At 31.1% G+C, this 21126-nt stretch overlaps 1 protein-coding gene across 1 annotated transcript in view; it reads right to left on the bottom strand.

Moving 5' to 3' along the window:
* The window catches only part of LOC139519429 (uncharacterized), a 34925-nt gene extending 19064 nt beyond the window's left edge, over positions 1–15861 (bottom strand). The window contains exons 1-13 of the mRNA XM_071311523.1: positions 15608–15861; positions 13989–14132; positions 13127–13278; positions 10766–10894; positions 9739–9882; positions 8342–8556; positions 7161–7250; positions 6417–6772; positions 4751–4856; positions 3864–3999; positions 3266–3441; positions 1372–2084; positions 638–769 (exon numbers count right to left, since the gene is read on the bottom strand). Coding sequence (XP_071167624.1) covers positions 638–769; positions 1372–2084; positions 3266–3441; positions 3864–3999; positions 4751–4856; positions 6417–6772; positions 7161–7250; positions 8342–8556; positions 9739–9882; positions 10766–10894; positions 13127–13278; positions 13989–14115 — 2476 coding nt within the window. The 5' untranslated portion in view covers positions 14116–14132; positions 15608–15861. The remainder of the gene's footprint in view (positions 1–637; positions 770–1371; positions 2085–3265; positions 3442–3863; positions 4000–4750; positions 4857–6416; positions 6773–7160; positions 7251–8341; positions 8557–9738; positions 9883–10765; positions 10895–13126; positions 13279–13988; positions 14133–15607) is intronic.
* Between the last annotated feature and the right edge of the window lie 5265 nt (positions 15862–21126).

Raw genomic sequence — 21126 nt, forward strand, 5'->3', positions numbered from 1 at the left:
TGTTAGTGTTGCTCTCCACCGATTGCAACTTATGGTTTTATATAACAAATTGCAATTTGCTTAGAATTGTAAATGAGTTGCAATAGTCATAGAGCAGTACTAACAGTCAAGTCAGTGTAATCAATTAAAAAGTTCAGAAAGACTCAAGCTTTATCAAAATTCCACGGAGGATATGTATTGTAGTACACTTATATGAATGTAGGAATATATGATTTCCATTAGAAATTCATTAAAAAAAAACTTATAGAATGAAATTAATGTGCATAGGCTATTCTCATATTTTTTAATAGGGGACATAAATGTTGATCTATCCGATTACATATATCATGTAAGTTTTTATATTACCATTTTTTTGAGAATATATGCTAAAAGAATTATAAGATAAGAAAAGGAAGGTAACACAACAATCCTCAATGAATGATCTAGAAAAGATCATTTACAATATAAGATCAAACACTCTACAATGATTCTCATATTTTTACACAATAATTGATAAATGTAAGATTTGTCTCCCTTAATTCTTTGTACAATTATAAAAGGGTAACTAAATTCAAACAATAAATGTAAGATTTGTCTCCCTTAATTCTTTGTACAATTATAAAAGGGTAACTAAATTCAAACAATGTATAACTATTACCTGCAGAATATACATTTGAACTCATTTTAACCGGTGATAGTGTCTTTGCGTACTTTCTCCAATGTGGTCTTCGCATAAATGGCACTTTTTTTATGCTTGCAGATCTCTTGGTAAGACGTCTTGTGAAATTGCCTGCAATTTGAATTAAAGTTAATAAGCATTTAATATTGCTTCAACTGTTCTACATTACTCAAATTAATCAAAAGGCTGTCTAAAAGACGGTTAACCAGATTTTTATTACATTAAATTGTGTCTTGCCATTTTCCAATCTTTCAAAAGCCATAACTTCCAAACAGTCAAGGTAGCCCACAATTAAAACTAAACACACCATAGATACTTATGAACATGAACATCAATGCTAAAACACATTTAATCTCAAATTTCTTTATACATGAAATAATTTTAGTGTAAGAAGCACTTTTACACACTTTAATTTGAAGTGTTTATATTTATGCCCTCAATACTATAGAAAGTACCAGGACATTATGTTTGCCGGTCTGTGTGTCCATCTATTAATCATGTTCATTTATCCTGTATTAGGTCAAAGTTTTGGTCAAGGTGAAGCAGCATCAACTTTAAAAAACTTATTACACCTGTTCCTTACTGCTTTTTAATTGCTTTTTTCCTAGCAGATCTTTTTAATACAAACTGTTCTTGACATTTTAGATAGGTGATCATTAAAATCAACAATTTAATCATAATTTTATCCCAAAAAAATTGTACGGGGAACTTACTTTTTTTTTGCTGAAGGTTGTTTTTCTGCTTTCTACTAATGGTCTTCTTTTTGGTAGCAGGCAAATTTAATCGTAGACCATTTTGATGAGGTGCTTCCATTTCCGTCTCCTTTACCAACACTGCCAGTCTATTATTTAACTCTTCTAGGTATTGGCTGTTATTAATACAAAATAAATTAGATGTAATTTGTTTAATGTTGTCTAAACATAAGTTTCGAGCTTTGGAAGAGGAATTTTCTACTGTGTTATCTCTGCAAGCAGTTGAATCTTGTTGGCATTCATCTTTCATTGAGCTGCTTGCATTGTTAACAATCAGTGTTTCTGTTCTGTTTGTTTCCAGAAGTCCAAAATCAATGTTGAAATGAGGGGTTGCTTTGTAGTACTCTGGCAGTGAATTCCAATCTTTGTTTGGCATGTTCATCATGACTGCCAGCATATGCTTACATGGCCAGTGATGTTTTCTCCAATCTGGACATGAACATTTTGGTAAATCATCATTGAGTCTAACTTGGTATAAATTGTCAGACTCAACACTTCTAACCAGCAGATCATGGTTAACTTCCATATTTTCAATGGGGATCAGTGTAGCCGCAGGTGGAATTCTGGCTAAACAATGGTCAACAAATTTTCTTGGACGGCTTCTTAAAAACTCTGGAACATCATTAGAATACTTTCTATAGTTATCCAAGGACTGAATGTTGTATTCTTTATACCTGGAAAATAGAACCATCCTTAATGATGAATGGGATTTGGTAAATAAGATAGAATGACATTTTATAACATTAGTTTTCAAATAAAACGAAGAAAGTGGATTAACAAAATTAAAAAATATGTGAACTTTTGACTTGTGAGTTTCATCCAATCTATTTGATTTAATTAAAATTGTGTAAAAAGTATTAATTTGAAATACAGTAAAACAAGAATGTGTCCAAAGTACATGGATGCCCCACTCACACTATCATTTTCCATGTTCAATGGACTGTGAAATTGGATAAAAAATATAATTAGGCATTAAAATTAGAAAGATAATATCATAGGGAACATGTGTACTAAGTTTCAAGTTGATTGGATTTCAACTTCATCAAAAACTAACTTGACCAAAAACTTAAACCTGAAACATGCACTTTCATTTTCTATGTTAGGTGGACCGTGAAATTGGGGTCAAAAGTTTAATTTGGCCTTCAAATTAGAAAGATCATATCATGGGGAACATATGTACTAAGTTTCAAGTTGATTGGACTTCAACTTCATCTAAAACTACCTTGACCAAAAACTTTAACCTGAAGCGGGACAGACGGACGAACGAACGGATGGACAGACAAACGAACATACGAACGGACTCACAGACCAGAAAACGTAATGCCCCTCTACTATCGTAGGTGGGGCATTAAAAGTATTAATTTGAGATACAATCAAAACAACTTAAGGAATGGGCAAACATGGTCTCTGAATAAAAATCAACAATTTGAATAACAGGAACTGTTCATGTGCATTAATATTTACTGTATTCATGGTATTGGTGTAATCAGCATCTCTAACTTTGATTTAACTAAGAATTGAAAGCTTTCTTTTGTAATTTTATTGGTGTAAAAGCATTGACAGAAACACACACATAATGTCAGAAGGATAGAACACTTCATTCTTAAAATGTGCTTCAGTCAACCTTTTTAAAACATTATTAGATTACAAAAGAGATATTCATAATACAATATACCAACAAAAAAAAACTGACCCAAAATTAACATTGTTTTAAACAAATATATGCAGTCAATAATTGCATTAAGTACGTATTCCCTAACTACTAATAAATAATGAGAGTAATCATTTTGGGGATTTAAAGTGGCTGCAAATGGTCTCAAACAATAAATTAATTTCTTATCAGAGTAAAAAATACCTCTCATAACTATCTGGTAAGTATTTGGTTACCAATGATGTCACCATACTTGACAGAGATTTATCTATATACTCTGTCAAGTAGTTTTCCTTGAGTTCTTTGTGTTGTCTTTCAAGGCCATTGGTTGTATTCACTCTGATGTTAAAGAGTGAATTTCTGAAAAGTTTTGACCATCTCTGAAAAAATTTATAATAAACAGACACCTACTAACATTGTGTAATAAACAACTTTTCAATTGTATAAAATGTGTGATAATGTGGCAAGTTATTTGAACTGTTCAACTGTTGATAATATAAAAATAAGAAGATGTGGTATGATTGACAATGAGGCAACTCTCCACCACAGATGCATAATCAATGAGAAGACTAGACACACAACACAATATTTATAATGAAGTATTACCACATCTGTAGTTCATGTTAACATTACAAGAATCTTATTTTATATTTTAAGTACATATCTTTGATTATAACAGCTATAAAACTTGGTTATAATTTTGTCAAAATTGTAGCTACTATCCCTTTTATATACCTGTACTATTCAAAAAAATTAAGCTGGTGGTAATTGGTGTCAAAATTTAAATTTTAAATTAACAAACCTTGCAGTTCAGGAGCCATTTGTTTTCGAGCCAATTTCTCAAGGAGACCTTTGCCTTGAAAATATCACTGCTTCTTAATTGTTGCAAAGCATTTGCATATGACTCTGCAGAATCAGCATCAGCTATTTCTCTTAACCTGAAAGTAAAATTATTCAATCAAATCATTTGAAAAAATATGTAACTAATTCATGTAACTAACAAACGGATATGTCATAATTTGATAACTTTGAAATTTTTGTCTTACTGGTGCATTCCAGAATTTATTCACAACTGACTGTATGACAAAATCAATAAATGTTTCCTAATTGAGGGCTATATTTTCAGGGAGCCTACTTTCGTTTAAACATGGTCCTTTTCCTTTTATGCACTCTAAAAGAATTGTCATGGATTGAAAACTGTTACTCATTATAAGTCATGTGCTGTATGCAAACTAAATACTTACAGTTCATCTATAAAAGCATGCAAAGCAAACCATTGATCAACTTGCTTGCTGTGATAATTTGGATGTTTGTAAACAACAGGTAGGTAGTTTGTTTACTATATACTGGAATTCGATTGGACAATAAACATTAACTTCAATTTATGTCCAATCAAATCCCAGTATATATTGAAACTCCACCTACCTATTGTTTGCAACCATCCAAGCAAACATAGTAAGCAAGCCGACCAAAGTTTTGTTTTGCATGCTTTTATAGAAGAGCTGTAATTGATTGTTGGAAATATAATTAAACATCTTAATGTTTGTATGTTGCTGGTAAAATGCAATAAGTAACATTTAATTTTAACCATCATGTAGCATCAACTACATTATATAATTTAGTATTTTTTTATGAGTTCAGAAGTACATGTGACAATTATATCTTTTTAACTTTATAAATAAGCATTACATTTTTTTAATTTCATCTTTCTCATCAATGCAATCATGCTTAATTTCTCTTAGCCATCTGTGCCAGGCTTGTTCCCTATGGAAGTCACAAAGATACACCATTAAACCTAAAACATACAAATCGTTCTATTCAATTACAAAGTTAAAATATTATTAGGCTATGTATTTAGGTGCTCAATGGCACACTCCAAAAGAATCTTTTACATAAATCAACACATCTAAACACTTGATAACTAAGTAACATGCATTCATACTGTAATTTGCAACTGACATAAACAATAAATTCACTTTTATAAAATCAATGTAAGGAGTTAACTATATGGTTTTATGTCGTGTAAAAAATAAATTTTTATTTAAAAGGAATAAAATTCTTTTGAAATATCAGCTAATAATTGTAATAAGGAATTTAAAGTAAGATGCAACAAGGTAGACCAACCATATAATTGCAGTAAAATTATCTATTTTGTATTTTATTTTCATATATGTGTTTTTAAAAACCATATATGCCAGAATATAAAAAGTTTTTACTTTTTCAATGTGATTTATAAACTTTCAAAAACAATGCAGGTTTTCTCTTTCTGATAGTTAGTTCATCAAATTATTAGAAATAAAGTAGTAATTATACTAAATTATTTCTCTAAAATATCAATTAAAATAAGAACACTGAATGTAACACTGTACACTATATCAGTGGCAGATCCAAAGGGTCCTGGTGTAGGACACTCCTTTTTTTAGGATAATAAATGCATTTGAATGGGAGTATAAAGTTGAAATCCCTCTTTACTCCTTTTTTGAAATTGGCTGGATCTGCCCCTGACTATATATATATATATATAACATATTGAAACACTAAGCCACCAATCAGAAAAGTATAAAGATGACAATATTAAAGCTGAAAGATTTCCATAATGTGTCCATTTTATGATAACTGGAACTGAAAATCATAAGTATTAAAATGTATGAAATTTATACTCTTAAGGAAAACAATAAGGGAAATTGAATTTTTGATTTATAATATTTAAAAAAAATTAAGAACTGAAACAATGGTAAAACTAATAATAAATTAATCAGGGAAAATAACACTATCCTAATTCTTTATCCAAACTATAAGTTTACCTTCAATGTATATGTATACAACATTATAATAACTTTCAGCCATAATATGAAGTATTGACATGAAAATGTGCTCTTCATGATATAAAGAAAAGAGCATAAATCTAAAGAAAAATAATAAGCAGGTGATATAAACAAAAGCTTGTGTGATTAAAAAAAGCTTGTACAATGTATGTTCAGGATGTATGTATGTACGTATGTGAATATATAGTGATATAAATGCCAGTACAACAATTAAAAAGCACAACCACCCACTTACCAAATCATACGTACCAACAAGTAGAGGATATAATCTAGAAACAAAATTAAAAATTTAAGCAATGCATTGATATTCAAAAATTAAAGTTAATCATAAATTCAGGAAATGATCAATAGTTTGTATAATATTTTCAATTTGCATAAAATCCACTTATTCTGAATAGTTATGCTGATTTTGCAAAAAAAATCTTTTTTTTTATTAAAGTAAATATGTTAGTAGTGATATCGAAGGTAATTTGTAAAACATGAAATTGATAATTCAGTTACAATGTTTCATGAATTTTTCCTGAGTTTACCTTCAAATGTTTGTTCAAGCGCCCAAATTTCTCTCAAATCAAAATCACACATGAAATATTTGGGCTTCCACATGGGATTCCAATCTCTCAATTTAATGAGTGCCTCTTGAATGGTGTAGCGATTCTCATTAGCAACTATAAAAGACGCTACAACACTATATCCAACATTTGTATTGACGCAAACCAAGAACAGAGGAAGGTCATATCTCGATGTTTTATATGTTGCATCCAACAAGCAAATCTCCTGGCCATAAATATTTAGAAGCCTCTTCTGTGTTTCCGATTGATGAACAAAAAGAAACTGGGGAACTTCCTCAACATCATCATTAATTTTTTCTTTTTGTTTACCATCTGATCTGCATATTGTAAGAGAAAAAGAAAGAATTAGAAACACCACTTGGCATTGCAGTCTCTCATTTACATCAAGCTAACACTAATTTTTTTCACAAAGAGCATACTTATTGTCAAAGGAAGAACTTTAGAGACCCTCCTATATCTATTAATTTGAGAAATGGATTAAGGTAACCAAGATATGTTACTGTATACTGGAATTCTAATAGCATAAAGGAAATCTATCAAACATAAAGGATGTGTCCTCAAATATTTTTGGATATCTTCCCAACAAAACTTACAATATCATAAACTTCAATCTCCTATAAACAAAGTAAAAAGACAGAAAGCATCAAAAACGCATTGATAATCTTTCCTATTTCTTATATTCATAAGGTAACTAATAATTCTCACCCCAGTCTTAAAAAAAAAGTATCCAATGTATATTCAGCCTCCCATTTCCTCACCAGACATTGTAAATTCTGTTGATCATTCTTTGAAAACCTGAAAAAAAATCATAAATACAAATTTCTTACTTTTTAAACTCTATTAGGATCTGGTTGTCTGACAACGACAACGCAGATGATGACAACATCATACCATTAAACAATCCAAAAAAATGTTTTGTGTTTTTTATAAATGGTATCCCCCTTTTGCAAAAGACTTCATTCTTGAACCATATCATCGACAATATTCAGATGATATATTATAGAAAATATTGGAATGATTTATCATGTTTATAGGGAAAAAAATGAAGAAAAAAAAATGATAAGAACTAGAGGCTCTAAAGAGCCTGTGTGGATCATCTCAGTCTTTGTGCATATTTAACAAAGGACACAGATAAATTCATGACAGAATTATGTTTTGGTGTTGGTGATGTGTTTGTGGATCTTACTTTACAATCTTGCTGCTTACAATTATCTCTATCTATAATGAAATTGGCCCAGAAGTGACAGTGGGAAATATTTTGTAAAAATGGTTAAAAATTTATAAACATTGTTAAAAATTTAATTTAAAGAACATTAGTTCCTTAAGGGGTCACTTGACCACTTTGATCAAGTGAACTTATTTGGAGCTCTTATTTTGCTGTACGTTATTGCTATTTACAGTTTATCTTTATTTATAATAATATTTAAGATAAAAACCAAAAGCTGCCCTCCCTTCAGGCAAGGTGAGCTAATAAAAACATGTTAAAAAAAGCTTTCGGTGAGGCTCAATTCTTAGTCACTACTAATTAAAATTTCATTTTACTGGAACACAATGCTATAACTTGTTATGATGTAAAGAATATAACAAAATCTTTAAGCTTGATGAAAAAGGTGTGGAAACTAATTATTTGAGTGAATTTTCCAAGTCCAAGTACCATAACTCAAAATCATTACACTGGAACAAAAAATTGAACATCTGTAACTTGTCATTAAAAAACTACATACCAGTTATCAAATCAGCGTCTTCAAGCATGAAGAAAACAAGTGTGGAAAACTGATTATAACTGACAGACAGATGCAAACCTAAGGTCCCCTTCAACCTATGTTGGTAGTGGACTGATAAACTTAAAATCAAACACATGACCATAGTACTGACTATTATCCTACCTTGTCTTGGTTAAGGCTAAATACATATGATTTCTTATGTCTCGCTCATTTGGATGAAATCTTCTGTTAGTTATAGGCATGTCCAAAGAAAGTTCTCTCTTAACAAAGATGTTTAGGTGCCTCTTCATTTCGGACACTTTCCTGACACCATCAAAAACCAATTCCCTGATGTGTTCTTTCACTTGGCTATCAAGTGGTTGGGAGTATCCTGAAAACTGAAATGGATAGGGACAACTAATAAAATGGTATACAGTAAAGGAGAATGTCATAACATTTATATCTAATAAGTAATGGAAGAATTCACATATATTGAAAACATTCAATGAGCAACATTACAACCTATAGATTTTATGTGTATTCAGGGACTTTCTATACTAACGGGACTCATTTCTTTCGATACCACTGAACAAAACACTTGGTTTCGTATCTCTGATATAGGAACCTACTAGCTATTTGCTTATTTCACAGTACATATTTGTTAATATAAAATCTGATTAATATCCATTTACCATGACAAAAAATATAAGATTGAGACGTATCGTTTTGAAGAACACTCCAGTCGTGTAGAAGGGTTTACATATCGAACAAGATGGCCACCACTTGTAATTCACTAACAAAATACCTCAAAGTTCAAAAGATCTTATATTTTATAAAACTATCTGAGGAATGTTTTCAAAAACAGCATTTTGCAATGACAAAATGTATAAATTTTGATAAAAATGTTTTTTCGTTTAACTTGAACGTACAGTTATGAAGAAAAATTCGTAAATATAAAAAAATTGCTATGAAGTCAAGTGACATCAGCAACAGCACAGTTCTGTCTGCAAATTTGTATAGACATGGTTATAAGTGACTAGTCCCACTAATATACATTGTAGACTGTCCCTGGTGTATACAAGAATCATTGTGTTCTTTGGTCACTTATTGAATACGTTTTCAATATTTGAATTCTTTGATAAGTTACTCTCTTTCATGTCTTTATTTATTCATTGACAATTGGATAATTAAATAAAAAAATGTGAGGAACTATATCTTTTTCTTCACATTTATAAGAATGAAATATTTAACATGTTTAATAAAATATGAAACTGCACATCTGAACCTACGTATGACAAAAAAAGAATGACCGAAGAAATCAGATCGTAGGAAAGAAATTAAAGAACTCACACAAATTAATTGTAAATTATTGCAAAATTTGTAGTTATTAAAATCTGCAGTGATCATTTCAGCTGTAATATTTTTTTTGGTAATTGCTTTAATTATATTTCACATTTTTTTAAGTTGTCATGGATTCATATTAATAAATGAACACACTAATTTCTAAATTAACAATGACTTTATAAACATTTTTACATTATTTGTATGCACTGTATTAAGATGATAAATATATGCATTACTTCACCAATTAGATGATTCTGATGAGATTTGGCATCAGGAAGAATTAACACAATCTTCACGTCTTTCTTTACATGATTGAAATTGGCTGCTCTAAGGTTGGATGCACATTTTTTTCTCCTGTAAGTGCTATCAAGGCCATCAATCTGTAACATTAAATCAGTTTTTTATATTGACATATAAATGAATAATAACTATAAACATTTTTTGTCATAATAGGACAATGGACATTATTGCTATACAGGTACTTTTCAAAGTTACTACAAAGTAAACTCTACTTGTAGTACTAATTATATCCCCACCTGTAATTCTATGTATTGGAAAAGAAGATGAAGAACAAGAATGTGCACAGATGCCCCACTTGAACTATCATTTTCCATGTTCAATAGACCGTGAAATGGGGTAAAAAATCAAATGGTATTTAAATTAGAATAATCATACCATAAGGCACATGTGTACTAAGTTTTCAAGTTGATTGGACTTAAGCTTCATCAAAAACTACCTCGACCAAAAACTTTAACCTGAAGCGGGACAGACGGACGCACAAACACAGACCAGAAAAAATAATGCCTCTCTACTATTGTAGGTGGGGCCTAAAATAAAATATTGTGTGTTTCCCCAAACCCGACCGACCCTGCAAAATTGGTGCTACTCATTCAATATAATTTTCAAAACTAAGTCAATATTATTTTATTCATTTTGGATTTTCTGGCTTGCAGGATCGTGCTATAATGTTCAAGCTTTTTGGAAATATAAAATTATTTCCCTACCTACCTACCCACACCTGGATTGGCAGGGTCGGGATTGGGGAAACAAACAATATATTGATTTAGGCCTAGGGCATAAAAAGAATATGTGTCTTAAGTACAAAATGCATGCTCGTACTATAATTTTCCATGTTCATCAGGATACCATGAATTGAGTGTTATAACAATTTTAAGCAACATAAACAACCATTTCCTGGTAACATTTTAGGTATCTTCCATTTAAGGAATATAGTTACTTTAAGAAAGAAAAAGAATAGTTTACCTTAAAGTCAGGAAACTTAACAACAGCTTTAAGAGTTATCTGTGACTTGCAGTCCATCTTCTTGGTACTCTGAACTAAAAACCTTTTCTTTGAATTTTTGGTGTATGGATGTTCTTCTTCCATCTCATCCTGTAAAAAAAAATGGAAAAAATGCACATACAACATCCATGCATGTATCATCTATATTATCACTTAACTAGTATACATATTTGTTAAGGGCCAGCTGAAGGAAACCTCCAGGTGCGGGAGTTTTTCCCTACATTGAAGACCCATTGGTGGCCTTCAGCTGTTGTCTGCTCTATGGTCAGGTTTTTGTCTCTTTGACACATTCCCCATTTCCATTCTCAATTTTATGTATCACAATTAATTATAGGTGTTTCACATATAACAACTTATAAAATACTAAATTTAATTCATTGACTCCTTAGTATTAAAAGGTTATCTCAGGGTACTGATTTAAATTTAAATGATAAACTAAATGTACATTTTTTTTAAGATGCACGTACTTCAATACTTAATTGAAAGGGGGTGTCATTGGGTTTCTGTTACCCCACCCTTTTCATAAAATTTAAATTTCAAAAATGTATACCTCTTATGTATTAATTTATGTTTTTTGATTGAGTTAAGTCTGCCAATTGATATTTTATCATGTGTTTTTCTATGTTGTGATGTTATGCTATTGTTTCAGCAAAATTTGAAAGGGTTCCGCGGAACCCAGTGTCTCGCCTACTTTTGCTGAAAAACACAGGCTCAACAAAAATGAGGGAAAAAAAAATAAAAATATCATTCTTGATACTATCTTTTGATTGTAAGAAGCTTCTGACCAAGTTTGGTAAAAATCCAGGATAGTTTATGAATCTAATAAATGTTTAAAAACTTTAACTGCAGCCTGTATGTAATGTTAACTAGAAAAAAAAACTAAATCCATTTATAAGTAAAATACACATACACATGTACAAAATATTAACAAAATTTCCATCTAAATACTAGCTTTGATCATAAACAAGCTTCTATCTAACTTTGGTACAAATTAAAAGTAGTATAAGAAAGTTATTATTTTTTTTTAAATTTTAAACCACAGAGTGAATGTGTTGTTTCTTGGCAGAAAATCGAAGTCCATTTAATAGTAAAATATTGAAAAAATGGATTAATTTTTTTACAAAATTTACTTCTGTATATTTTCTTATGATCATAAACAAGCTTCTGTCCATGTTTGGTACAAATCCAGGATAGTTTAAGAAAGTAATGGAAATTTTAAAAACTTTAACCACAGAGTGAATGTAATTTTTACCCGCAGAAAAACTAAGTCCATTTATAAGTAAAATACGGAAAAAATGGAATATATTTTTACAAAATTAATTTCTGGATACTATCTTATGATGATAAACAAGCTTCTGTCCACGTTTGGAAGTAATCCAGTATAGTTTAAGAAAGTTTTTAAAATTTCAAAAACTTTAACCACAGAGTGAATATTTGTGGCCGCCGCCGCCGACGGAATGTAGGATCGCTTAGTCTCTCTTTTTCGACAAAAATCGAAGGCTCGACAAAAAGGGAGAAGGTTTGGATCCATTAAAACTTTCAATTCCCACTGCAAATGTTTGCACCTGTCCTAAGTCAGGAATCTGATGTACAGTTGTTGTCATTTGTTTATGTAATATATACATGTTTCTTGTTGTTTCTCATTTTTTATAGAGATTAGACCGTTGGTTTTTCCGTTTGAATGGTTTTACACTAGTAATTTTTGGGTCCTTTTTAGCTTGTTGTTCGGTGTGAGCCAAGGCTCCATGTTGAAGGTCGTACATTGACCTATAATGGTTTACTTTTTTATAAATTGTTATTTGGATGGAGAGTTGTCTCATTGGCACTCACAACACATCTTCCTATATCTCTTTTCCAATATTATTTGGGTTTCTATGTAATGTTATGTAAAAGTGGAATAACAAAGAGTCAAATGTGAGAAAATTGGTTGATAAAACACTGACCAAGAAAGATTACTGACGCAGTTGTGGGAACTTTATTGAATAATATTTCTGATAGTTTTACCGCCCTATTCAAATATTTCCAAGCTGAAAAAGGTGACCTATTCCAGCAGCACAACCTATCACCTTGTTTATAGGACCCAGTGTACAAAGGTTGCACAATGTACTTCCTTGAATCTACCAAACCTATGTAAGAGATAGGAGTATTATAAATTAAACTAATTCTAATCAAAACTGTTAAAATATATTAACTATTGAAGACATTAAAAGTACATATATATTTAGTTTGTATTTAACACATCAATCTGTAAAATGTACAATGTCTTTCAAGTTAATAAATAAATTTCTTATTTTTATTGCTAAAAAGAAAATTTTGAAATACCTTTTTGGCAACAAGTTTCTTTTTATCATTCACGTGTCTGTCTGGCCCGTGATGACAGTCCCACACTTCAGACCCCAAAAGGCAATACGGAATACCATCAAAGGGGATATGGTTATCCCACCAAATTTTTTTCTTGTCCAAATTATCCAAGTCTACAAGAGAAACTGAACCTGTAAGCACATGCAATATTGCCAGCGCACATTACCGGTATATAATTTTGGACTTAATTACACCTTATGTAAGAATCCTTGGTTTTGATTGGTTGATAGCCAGTGTATTTTTCACCAATTTACTGTTATCAAAAGAAAATTTTTCATTTTTTAACGCCGCCTAGGTATAAGCAAAAAGGATAAGCCTTTTTTACCCTCTATGCTGTGTTGTTTGCCAAAAAATACACTATCTGACTGGATGTTTGTAATGTCACGATCATCAATGTGTTTTTTAACGTTAACTACTAGTCTTGAGAATGAATTTCCCTCGCCTTACGACTCGTGAAAATTAACATTCTCTCGAATGGTATTTTTTGCAAATATCCCTCCTTTAATAATATGATTTATCTGTTAAGTATATATATATATATCAAAATTATAATTTACTTGTTATTATCAAAGAATTTAACACAATATCTTTTTTCTGTTGTTAAATGGATTTACAAAACCAATAAGAACAAGCCTGTTGTATGAACTTGATGAAAGGAAAGAAGATAACTCTGCCATAACTCAATGTTTCTTACTGCTGTGAACTTTACAAATAAGTTAAGGTCTATATATGAGTATTGTTGTATTTAGCAGGATGAAAAAAAAAGCTTTAAAAATATTAAATATATTTCCTGCCATTGTGTGGCAGGGGACAAAACAGTTACCTTTCTGATTGAAACCAGCTTCTCTGTAGTATAATATGTACTTAGAAGTGGTCTCCAGTTCATACTTTCTAATTGCAGCATAAGCAGATTCAATATCTGGATGATATTTTAAGTTAATGGTAGACATTTTATTTAATTTTTGACCTGAAATGAAAAAAATATTATATACATATCTTCATGTAAATATGATGTACATGGTAAAAGTTGCAAACAAAGACTTTTTTTAAAAAATGATGTCAAGGTAACATTGATTCAAGGAGTCTTTTAACATTTAATAATTACGTTAATAGATGTATGTTTCATTATAATACTTTACTCTAATTGGCTAACTGCACATCACATGGTATTCCTTAAGTAATTGCATTACTCAATAAAACTTTTCGTTCAGGATAACATGTGGTCTCACAATAAAGTGCTAGGTGAATTAAATAAAACTATTATAAAATTCGTGTTTTCATGATTATAGCTAAAAAATGTAATTATATTATTGAATGCTTCTTTTTGTAACTTCATAGGGTTGTAACAGTGTTGACCGTGCGCACATTTTTAGAATGAAGCGCTTAGGACTGTCAACACTTTTACACCCCAATGAATTACCAAATAGAAGCATTCAATAAACCTGTTTACACTCTTGGTATTTAGCTGTATATTGCCTCCAAATGACCTTATATCACCTCCGAATAACCTTTTCACGTCATGCAACAATCACATTTTAGTTGTAACATCAAATGTTTTGAATAATGATATCAAAGTTTACGGGAACCTGTGTGATTTTATGTAATGGCGGACAAATTTGCATACAAGTGTAAATACGTCAATTCTTAATGATGTCTGCTGCTCTAATTTAAAATAACAAGGATTTCATGTGATTGCTTAAAATGAAAACAACTTTGATATTTAAAAAAAATGAAGTAATAAAATCGATAGTCTCGTGTGTAATTTTCAAAATACGAGACATTTAGAAAATGGCGGGAAAAGGGTTTTCTTCAGACTTTACTATTTGTTAACATTGGAATTGTTTTTTACCCTTTAAACCAAGAAAAAATAACAAGGATTTCATGACAAAAATTCAAATGGTCATAAATGATCTATTGAACAGATTTATGAAGACAAAAGTGGGGTCTCGTGTAAAAAATATTTTAATACATTTGTATGGATAAAACCTGAGAAAATCGAAAATATGACAAGAATTCAAAAACATGACCAGCAGACATCCTTAAATACATGCATGTTAAAAATTTCTGGCCATGTTTAAAAAATTTGAAAAAAGGATGAAAGAGAAAATAAAAAGAAAATCATGACAATAGGTCCAATCATTAACTTCCTGGCATGGTTTTGGTTATTAAAACATTGTTAAACTTATATGTATATGTACATAGCATTGATATTTGAAAACATTTGGAAATCATCTCACACTAGAGCTGATCTATTAATTTACCTTTAAATTAACAAAAGTCCGTTCAATTATACTACTGTGACCTGAACTTCTTGTAAATGTCTAACAACAGGAGTTTGAAATCCTATCAATAAGGGGGTAAAAATATAAAGTCGATTATCACAGTAGAGCTTCTCTCGAAATTCCAAACTCCTGTGTTCTAACGATCTCTAACGTAACTTACCTCATCATCGTACCCAGTTAGAATCTATATATTTTAAATGTTATTAGCTTTGTTCAATCATGTTAAATATAATAATTGTAATCATAAGTAATCTGTAATACATAGTCTTTCTTCTCATAGATGTCCCCACGTGCATGTGCGCGTGCGTTTTTCTATTTTGTTTACTTGTTTTAGCACGACCCATATTTACTTCCGTTAAGAGAACTTCCGAGTGTACATGAATATTCATATCTACTTCTACGCTATCCCTTCCAGGTGGCACGGTAGTATTTGCATTCCAGAATTTAGGTTGCTCTTTTGTGTACCCTACTTAGGTAAATGTATCTAAACAGTGTGATTGGACAAAAAATACAGTATCAACTGAACATACTTTCCCAAACTGAGGGATGAATCAGGTGTAGAAAAATATGAAATAATTTTACATACAGATGAAAATGAATTTTTGAGAATTTTTTTAAATTTTGTATTCACTGCACCATAAAATACCTAAAAGTACTAGTGGCCTTAGGTTTTTAAAAATAGCCAAAAAAGTAAACGGTCATGATACATATTCAAATTCATTTCTGAATAGTAAAATGAAAGTACTTCAGTTAACTGTGAATGTAGAATTTTTTGCAGTGTTAGAAAGTGGTGAAAATTCTAAAAAGGCTATCATTATCCCTTATGGGCCAGGAAATACTACCGTGCCACCTCCAACACCAACCTGTTTAAACAGACATGAATGCTGCTTCTGTCGTAATTAGCAGCTGAGTAAAGCTATCGTTAATGTATGCCACAGGAAAACATTGAAAGAAAAATGTTCTGTGAAATAAATTGACGATAATTGTAGTCAGCTGTGGATATATTCCGTTTACTGATGTGAAATCTATGCACCATATAAACGTATGGATATTAATAAAAGATCTTTTCTGAGAGGGCGTTGTATCGTTGCAAGTAACGGTAAACGTACACAATAAATGTGTAAATATATAAAGTATTAAATAAAACGGCGAACGCCAAGGTTAGTTTTTCTTAAATAAAAGTTTCTTGTGAAATTGTCATTGAAATTTGTACATTGTTTGTGTGATACTATGGAAGAATACTCATAAATATAATAATATCAACAGTTTTATATAAAAAAGAAGATGTGGTATGATTGCCAATGAGACAACTATCCACAAAAGACCAAAATGACACAGACATTAACAACTATAGGTCACCGTACGGCCTTCAACAATGAGCAAAGCCCATACCACATAGTTAGCTATAAAAGGTCCCGATAAGACAATGTACAACAATTATATACTCACCAATTCAGTTTTATTTATTCTTAGATTAAATTTTATGATGGAACTTCTTGATAACATTAAAAAAATATCATCAAGGATAACAAGTTATAATTGTGCAGGTGATTACGGTTGTTTCTTTTTTTGATTCTATTTTCTTGAGCTGTGGTATATAAATAAAGCCAACAGTAGTATACCGCTGTTCAAAACTCATAAATCTATGGACAAAAAACAAATTGGGGTAACAAACTAAAACTGAGGGAAACGCATTAAATATAAGAGGAGAACAACGACACAACACTAAAATGTATCATACACAGAAACGGACTAAACATTAGACAAAATCCAATGAGAATAACAATTATAACATATAGCAGCTGCAATGTACATGTTTTTAGTGTCCGTTTAATTTTATATACATGCAGTCTATATTGAAACTAACAAACCCTGCACTGAATATTGAATTCACGAGATGTATTATTGCCAATGGGACATTTATGGTGAGGTGTTTTTAATTATTAAAAGCCAATCACTTCAAATTGTATTTTGTAATTATTAAAACAATCTTATTTACATCTGAACATACAGGAGACTGCAAAGTAGTAAATTGAAAATATCATGCTGCTTCGTAACTGATAAATGATACCATAATAAGAAAAATAAACAATTTTAAAAATCCCCCGTAAAACCAGATAATAAGGAAATAAATTATCATAAGTTCTTTTGGAAAAAGTATTGTTCTATGCATCGGAAATACACACAATTATGCTTCTGGGTGCGGGATTTTTCTCATTGTTTTGAAGACAGATTTGATGTTTTCTGCTCTTGTATCGGGTTGTCGTTTTGTTGTTTTCCCCTTTCCATTCTCAATTTCATTTCGTAATCGTACATCGTTACACAAAATTGCAATCACCTTATATCAATTTATAAAATTGCCTTTTTTGTAACATTTTACAGTAGATTATTCTCCTTCGTTCCATGATAAATGTGCATAATTCATAAATTCAAATGTGTTCTGACTTATATCAATACTCTAGGTGAATTTTTTTTTACTATTGACTGATGCCCGTATTAAATTTTTCAGGTTTTTATATATTATATGCACTACAAAAGCAAAAAGACTATCAACGTGTTAACATATTTTTTCGAGATATTTTTCAGACAATTAAAAGTATATCTTTGTGTCGATGTATAAAAGTGTTATTTGTCAGATGAAGCGGCATAACTCTGAACTATTTTGTTTTATTCTGCAAAAGTTAACCAACAGAAAGTTGCCAACAAAATCCAAAAACAGAAAGTCCTCATCAAATTGTGACTAGGGAAGAAAGAATAGAAATCAGCTTGTTAGTTATACCCATTCCCAAACAAATTTTAAATCAACTGAACAACACGCCATTTCATATGGCGAATCAAAAAACACTAAGATTACAAAATACTATACCAATATTCGCACAAACCGATCTATCTAGGTTTCAACAAAGAATGTAGATTTATATTTGAACAATTATTGTCCGTTATATGCATTAAAAATCATGATAATATAGCAAGGTGTGCATTTGAAACTACATATATATGCTTGTCATGAGCCCTTTTATTACGAAAATAACTATCGTATTCTACTGTGTTCTATTGGATTTTATTTTATAATAGATACAATTACACACCTGTGATATCGCGGGTCCGTGACTGAATTAAAGTATATAACTATGCCTAAGCCTTATTTTAGTAATTGGTATTGTCATCTGATAAGTCATGTCGATTATAAGATACACAGTTTTCTCTGCTTTCAAATCTTTCTGTTTGAACCCGTCGACCTGGAACTTATCAGTTATTGCGGGAAATATTAATTATTTGGAAAACAAAAGGTCCTGGCTATCCATGAATGGAGTATTTTTTAATCAACAGCATTGTCCTATATTAGTTATCTTAGAAAGTCTTGTTGATTGCTGAATAAAACTGCAATAGGGAACAATTTGACAATGATTGAATTTAGTAGTGTCAGTCCTTTGATTATGACCCGTGTATATAGCAAAATCCTAAATACACCGTTTGGTGGTGCGCCTGTCAAATGCGGAACGTACATATAAGGTAATAGCTGAATATACTATTTGTATCGGTATCGGATTTGACCCGGAACTTGTTAATTATTGGCAATATTAATTATGCTGAAAACAAAAGGGTCTGGAGTGGTGTAATTTTTAATCTACACCATTGTCCTATATTAGTTATATATAGAGTTGAATTCTTTGATTAGTCGTTTTTACCCGATGACGGCTGACAAATTGGACCTCGTAATTTTAGTATTATAGATGTTTCGTATTGATTAAGTACAAGTCTTTGCATCCTTAATTCGACAAAATGTTAAGTCAAATAACACCTACACTAAAAAATCTGTTCAGATTTTTTACAAGTCTCTCATTTAGCAGAATTTACTCTTTCTCAAATAAGTCTTCAAACTACTTGTACAAATGTTTCACGCACATAAACTACAAAAATGCACATGCCACGTTAGCTTAATTTGTTATATTCTTATAATTGTATTCTGCATGTAAAACTATAATATTAATCAAAAAGATAAGACAATGCAAGTTGTCTCATCCTCCGATCGGATTATGGCTTAAACATTTTCATGTGGTCTAAAAACTATGTATCAAACCGTTGATACGGTCAAATAAATTAGTTTCGATATTCTTTACGACATCTTGATCGTGACATCACCATTAATATTTCGGCACTTGACGTGTCAAGAACATTCTAACGCGAGGGTACAAAGCTTGCACCGTTTTTAGAAGTTTTTTTCTCTTACATTTATGAATCCGAGAAAAGTTTCCGTACATTTTGCAGATGTATCTTAATTTACTATAGAGTTCCTTCCATTTAATTTTGAATCCATACAGAATCATTCATTGAAACATGGGTTAACATATATCTTGACATTATAATATGTTAAACGTATTAAGAAACAAACAATATATTCTCTGTGAGATTGTAGCTTGAAATCTCACCTGATTGCTAAAGATCATATTTATTTTACCTTAAGAAAAAAAGTTTTGTTCTCTGAAGACAGCATGTCAGCAATCATATGTTAAATTTATTTTGATAAACGGCTGTTGACTGCTCTGTAAATGGTAAGAAAACGTATCCATATGGGAAAACAAAAATGTACATATGTGTAGGAAATAGAACAAGGTACAACTCCTCAATACATAGATATGGACAGAAAATCATAGGTTAGAAGACAGTCTAATAGACTGTAGAAGGCATGGTATAGTTGTAGTAAGATGATCTTGAAAAAGCTACTAGTACTTTGCATATCTAGCGTCGATGCATAATGGTAATTGATATTATCACCCTTTTATTCGTTTGGTTAATCCTGCTCAGTCAGTTCATTATTCTCGCTGAGTAATATAATTCTTTCTCATAAAGTAAAAGTTTATCGTACCAGGGCCAGTAATATAGCGATCAACAGATTATCGGATTTGCTACGTATATATTAAAAACTAATATTAGCTAGCAACAATGTAAAGACGCGTTCACTTTGAGCTCGACAACTAGAGGCTCTCAAGAGCCTGTGTCGCTCACCTGACTCTACTTTGGCTTTTGCAATCATATAAAAAAAGATAAAAAATCATAACAGATACTTAAATAACGATTGATGCCAAATTTGGTTTGATATTGGCCCCGTTTTTGAAAAATAAACTCTGGTGGCCATCTTGAGCGGTAAATCAGCAACAAAGTAACAACACTTCATCAGCACCTCATAAGAAACATTTATGACATGTTTTATTCCATTCCAAACAGTTGTTCTCTAAAAAAGGCGACATTTGTATGTATTTCCTATAGGGTCCTATGTTAAACTAAGTCCCCCGCTGGCGGCCATCTTGAATGATGGACCAGCTACAAAGTAACAACACTTGGTCAGCACTTTATAAGGAACATGCATGCTATGTTTGGTTTCATTCCATTCAGTGGTTCTCTAAAAGAAATCATTTCGGGCCTTTAATAGCTGAATATGCGGTATGGGCTTAGCTCATTGTTGAAGTCCGTACGTTGACCCATAGTTGTTAATTTCTGTGTCATTTTATCTCTGTGGAGAGTTGTCTCATTGGCAATCATACCACGTCTTCTTTTTGATATTTGTATGTTTTTCCCATAGGGTCATATGTTAAACTAGGTCCTCCGCTGGCGGCATTCTTGGATAATGGATCGGCTACAAAGTAACAACATTTGGTCAGCACCTGATAAGAAACATTC

The sequence above is a fragment of the Mytilus edulis genome, chromosome 4 (assembly GCF_963676685.1).
Source record: "Mytilus edulis chromosome 4, xbMytEdul2.2, whole genome shotgun sequence".
In the NCBI taxonomy this organism is placed as follows: domain Eukaryota; kingdom Metazoa; phylum Mollusca; class Bivalvia; order Mytilida; family Mytilidae; genus Mytilus; species Mytilus edulis.